The sequence below is a fragment of the Ruditapes philippinarum genome, unplaced genomic scaffold, assembly GCF_026571515.1.
Source record: "Ruditapes philippinarum isolate M1 unplaced genomic scaffold, ASM2657151v2 ctg5032_1_1_1_1, whole genome shotgun sequence".
Taxonomy (NCBI): domain Eukaryota; kingdom Metazoa; phylum Mollusca; class Bivalvia; order Venerida; family Veneridae; genus Ruditapes; species Ruditapes philippinarum.
The window spans coordinates 95227-101226 of record NW_026858205.1 but is presented as its reverse complement, the minus strand read 5'-3'; the positions used below and the strand labels follow the sequence as shown (position 1 = coordinate 101226).

Below are 6000 nucleotides of genomic sequence, written 5' to 3'. Positions count from 1 at the left end.
TTTAGGCGAGGCGACAGTTAATTTTGTTTTTCGGGCATTACATTCTTCGGATTTTTGTTTATTGTGTATTTTCATGTTGTTGGATATTTACATGTGGATTAGTTATGGTTTTGTGTGCTGCCTTTGGCTGTAATTCTCTCTCAGGTCGAGAAAAGGTGAATTTTTTTCGATTTCCGAAAGACAAGAAACTTCGAAAAGTTTGGTGCAAAAAGATCGGTCGTGCAAACTCTGCTAGTAAATACAAAGTGTATTCACCAAATAAGAACAGTCGGTTGTGTTCGCTACACTTTGAAGAGGATCAATTTACACATAGTGCATCATTTTTTAGAGACAATTGGTTTTAAAGCAACATTCAGGAGAACTCTCAAGACAGACGCCGTGCCCACCATTTTTTCAGTCACCGCCGGGAAGCGGTTAGAAATTCAACAAAAAAGAAGGCACTCTTCAGAAGTTCTGCTTGAAAAAAAAAAAGAAAAAATCAAGTAGGTTTTTATTTTTAGATTGCAGTTGTTCATTTCATATCTAAATAAATTGCAATAAAACTATCAAATACTGCTGGTATAGACTGTTTGGACCAAAAATAGCAAGAAATCAAAGAGTTGAGTGGCAACTAGCCATTTTTCATGGTGGACAGTCTTCCAGTGTTTATGACTTCAAGTTAATGCATAATTTATTTATATATTTTGCTTTTGGTTTAGTGTCAACATTTACATTTTCAAACATTTTTTGAGAAAGCCTGAGTTTTTCTTTACCAAATCAAAACTATAAATATTACTTTGTGTAAACATTTAATATTTATCTAAGCTTGATTACCAAACAAGTTCTTGCAACTTACATTAATCACTTTTGAATCTAACCAGTACTGGTGTCATATGAATAAACATGACCCAATTTTTGGATAAGGGCTCGAATCCATGATCCAAGGGTTGAGAGGCAGACACCTTAACCCAGTCCATGCGACAGTCAATGATGAAATTTTGCGCAGATGTGTTCATACAGTGGTTATCATGGTACCTTCAATGTGACACTTTAGTGCTATCCCATGAAAAGCGTCGTATGGTCCCAAAGTAAAAGAAAGCATTGTCGTAAACCCGAAAACGATGGGCGAAACTAAACAAAACGGAATTATTGATTCATTATAGCATTTCAACTCTGAACTGGGATTTTCATAGTATTGTATGTGAAATAGGGAAAACCTGAATCCCCCAAGAATTATTTTTGGGTAATTGTTAAATTTCATTTTACCGTAGAATTTTTCGTACGTACAGAAAACTTGTATAATTTGAAACGAGAGTGACGTCAAATATTGGACATTCCATATTTACAACTTCTTTTCTTGTAATGTAACTAATATAGCTCATAACAATAAGGTTATGACTGTATCACACTAACAACGTTATTTTGCAGGCAATTTAAGTCAATATAATTTTAGAGATTTATGAATGCCCGTATTCTGGAATGGTTTCCTCCCTTCAAATTCCCAATCTTCAAAATATTTCTCATGTAAGATTTCCATACCTGCCCTTTCAAAGATTTTCTTTGAAAAATTGGATGAACCTTCTACTTTAATATACACCGGATCGATTTCAAAATTTCGAACAAAATCAATTGCAAAGTTAAATATCTTTGTCCCATAGCCACGTTGTCCGTATTTCGGAGTCACTCCCAAAGAAAGGAAGTGAAAAGCTTCCTTAGTTTGAAAATGACCGAAGAAATCCGCATTCCGGTCACAATCTGCCAAGCAGCGAACGAGGTCTTTGTGGCCTTGGTATTGAATACCTTCAATATCACATCTGTCATCAAAACGGACGATTTCGATGATTTGAAAGGCAATTGGATCATCATCTTCATCATGCAAGAACATTAGAGAAAGACCAGTTTTCATACCTTTCTTCCAATACTCTTCAACATCCTCTGTCCACTTCATTCCAAGACATTTATTCATTGGTTCCTGTGTAATAAAATATTCTCGTGCCATTCTTAAAGCAATGTCTTCATTGGCCTTAGTAATTAAGACAAACTTTACTCCTGGTTCTTTGAATTTGCTTGACGATTTATCAAATGCCTGAAATGAAAATTTAAACAATATAAAAAACAGTCAAACTTCGTTCGCTGGAACTCGGAGGCCCGGTGCAAATTTGTTCGAGAGTTCGTAGTTCGAGCCAGTCGAGGTTGAACAAGTATCATGTACTATATGGTATTTTACGTGAAGGTTTTCCAGCTTACCTCCGTCAAATGATAAAAACGTCAACATAAGTGTTTGTCGAATACGTCATTTCTTCCAAATATTAAGAATTATTGTCGACAAATACATATCAGAGTTTTCAGAATGAGTATTAATGGTACACTATTTGTATCATTTTATAAAAAAATCAAAAACACGGTGACAATTCAAGTTACATAAACCACGGCTGTAATTAAAGTCCTGTATGAACATTTACTGGGTAAACGTCATTTATTGACTTTTGCAGATTTCACTTATTTCGCAAGGTATATTCTTTGTATCTTTAATTTATACGGCAATAAAAATATTATCATAACAAACAAATTGGTTACAACACCTCTAATTGTGTATCAATTAACCTTAATTGCCGTTATCACGATCACGAGATGCAAAAGACATGTGACGCCGAATATCACTAATTAAGAATTACTAGTAATTAAGAACATGTTTACCCACAACTCTTGTTGTTTTTTTGTTCGACTGAAAAGGTATAATTTTCACTATATTTCTGCCGAAGGAACCATAGATTAGGTCCTAAAGTTCAAGCTATCCGAGGTAGAACAATATATATGATATAGCATTTTTGCCGGGATTTAGCCATGAGTTCGGGCGAAGGGAGGTATTCGAGCGATCAGAGTTCGAGCGAAGTTTAAACAGTCCAAAATATAGCAGGCAAGATCAACAATACATTCCAACAAGCCTGAAATAACAATTCAAACAAAATTCACAACTATGTTCCTTGCTTAATACATTGCATGCCAATTCATCTCAGATTTTGAGTCTAATGGCCATTTGTCTTTCCCCAAAAGAATGACTCAGAAATCACGCGGAAAATGCCACTTGTCGGTTGCTGAAAATTTAGTAATTTCTGTTGAAACAAATTGATCAGTCAGCGGGAAAATTAATAAATTCGATAGAACAGAATACTAAGATTTAAATGAGTATAAGACGGTTTTTGCAAGTGTTGTGCCGAATGTTATTAATATCCTTTTGTATTAATTTTGTGCACATTAGCAATTATTAGATTTTAAGAGAACAGCGTGATGTTTTCGACACGACAGCGGGATGTTTTCGACAAGAAAAAATACCTATATAGAAAGAGATCGGATAAGAAAAACAGAACCCTTACAAACACCCAACATGCAACATTTTAAAATCAAAGAACGCCCAAATTGCAAGATTGAAACTGTTGCAAGCCCTGTTTTATTGAATCTGTCCATGGTGTAGATAGGTTAGCTGTCCTCCTCTCCTCTTTTCATTGGTAAGTGCAGAATTCACGTTGAAAATGACAATAGCAGTCATATGTCCGTTTATAAATGTTATTGCAAGTACAAATGACCAACAAGGAAGAGCATCGAGCACGGAATATAACCTACGCAATATATTGAGGCAAGCAACGGAACTAAAATGAGGCAACAATGTTTAACACAAATTTTACAATAGAAATATAAAGAGTACATTGAAGGTTCGAACACGTTATTAAAGTAGTGTAAATTGAAATTGATTTCAAATCCGTAACATAAATAGAATTAAAAGACAAAATGCACTTACCTTTTGTATCTGGTCCTCAGATAAATCTTTCAAACTTAAACTTTCAGCCATGTTTTACTGACAAGAAAGATTCATAAACATACAACGATCTAATATCACGAATCTGTACCTATGTACTTTTCTATATAACAATCTTCACCTGATATTGATATTGCATCCTATTACACGTCTATCAATCGTGCGTTATCTTCCATTTATCGTCTCATGTTTTGTTTACAGATGTTACATGATGATTTGGTAATATTAATGGCAAGGAAATAATTGGCCCTAGAAAATTGTGGCAACCACCGGTAGAAAATAATAAAAATTAAAATGTCGAATTTTGTCGGTTGAACCCTTTTTCTATAACAGATGACCATTTACAAAGAAGACTTGACATAAAATTACTTATTTCAACCGATGAAAACAGCGAATAATTTAAAATAAAATGACTGGGGTCGACCATCTGTATAGCTGGGTAGTTAAACAATGGATTTTAAGCGGTAGTGTTGTATAGTAGCAAGAGAACGCACAGATGTTTCACATTTAAATAATGCATAAGTGTACAAGTCATCTGCCAAATTCGAACTGCCTAGACTGGGCTTTTTGACCACTTTTTATAATGACAGCTATGTAAATGTTACGAAATACATACACTCTCAAATACATCATTAATCATTCTGACATTTGACGACATTTGACCAGTACAATCTAAAAGGTGGTTTCGTATATAGTTATATATTATGTCATGTTCACATTATGAAAATACTCAAATCTTCGTTGGCATTCATTTGAATTATATTACATGTATATGACTAAGTAAACTTAAAATGCAGAATGCAACAACCCTTCCTTTCTTATAAAAAAATATTAAAAAAAGATTAATTTTATATATTCAATTTTTTATATATATATATAAAACTCTAAAAATTTGAAATCACTTAACATCTATGTTTGCCCCCAAGGTAAGGATGCGTTATAACGTCCTTTTGATATTTTATTTAAAAGAGTAAAACGCCTTAGGAAACAATATTCTAAAATCTTCGGTCAATAGACTTTTTTTCTCATTTTTAACAGAGGCTTCGGATACGAAACATGTCAGGTAAAAAATTATTTACTTTTGGGGCTTATAGAATTGAACAATTTTGTAATGTTTTTTTATTAAGTAAAAAGTAATTATTGTTAAATGTTAAGATAAACTTTATGCATCTTACTGGACGTATTTTTGCGTCATCTTTTATTTCTATTGCATTTTGGTAATAAGTTCAGTTGTAGCTATTGAGAAACTGATTTGGAAGTCAAAGTACCACTTTGTTTTTACTTTCCTATCTTTCTATTAAATTGTATTACTTTCAACACTATTTTCTTCCTCACGTGTTCTTTATCCATTATAACAGCATAATAAAACACAACTCTGCCCTTTTGACAAAATGAAAATAAATTATTTTCTGAGGCATAATCTGCCTTTAACATGTAATTTAGTGTAAAACTATTGTAAAAGTCTCTATAAATTCATTCGCCAAGTGCCAATGAACACTTTTTACCATCATTACATATAACGGTTAATTCTGTTCAGGGAAGTTATTGCGGATATTTGCTTGCCATAGGGTATAAGATTTAAGATAAAGCGTTTATAGCTACCTAGTACCTTATAGTACCTCATTTGTTAACGGACCATACAAATGACAAATAAGCGGAATGAAAAAGGTAATAACGGTAAGAAGCGTTCTAAAGACGAAACATTTTCTGTGTAATTTGATCAACGGGAAAAGCATGACACAGGTTGCAACAATTCACAACGGTGACGTCATCGTTGTCCTTCTCTACCACAACTAATGGATACTTACCCAATATACAGATGTCACCTCCACTATATCTTTGTCAATTCTACCCAGCACATCTATTTATAGTTTTAAATTACTTTTCAGTGCAGCAGTTATCCATCCCGGTAACACCGACATCTCCAGAATCCTCATCTACCCTGACTGACTTTTACGCTTTATCGTATACAAGTCTATAATGGCAAAGTTAACTGCTGTTGAAACAAGCCAAAGATCTATGTCGGCTAAATTGACAGAACTGGGTGAAATTGAATTTGAAATAAGCAAAATTTCACAAAAGTTGACACCAGTTAAAACACGAGTAGTATTCCTTGAAAATGAAGTGGTTTCCAAAACGCAATAGTGGAGGAGTTACCATATGAATCGTATTGAACTGGTCAGAAAAATGATAAAGGTGTAATTTGG

At 33.6% G+C, this 6000-nt stretch overlaps 1 protein-coding gene across 1 annotated transcript; it reads right to left on the bottom strand.

The window, feature by feature from the left end:
* Nucleotides 1–971: 971 nt before the first annotated feature.
* Nucleotides 972–3909, bottom strand: LOC132752475 (uncharacterized). Its single transcript, XM_060742801.1, has 2 exons — nt 3776–3909; nt 972–2065 (listed from the first exon to the last, which is right to left on the bottom strand). The coding sequence occupies exons 1-2, from the start codon at nt 3824–3826 to the stop codon at nt 1418–1420; spliced, it is 699 nt and encodes a 232-aa protein (XP_060598784.1). The 5' UTR covers nt 3827–3909; the 3' UTR covers nt 972–1417.
* Between the last annotated feature and the right edge of the window lie 2091 nt (nt 3910–6000).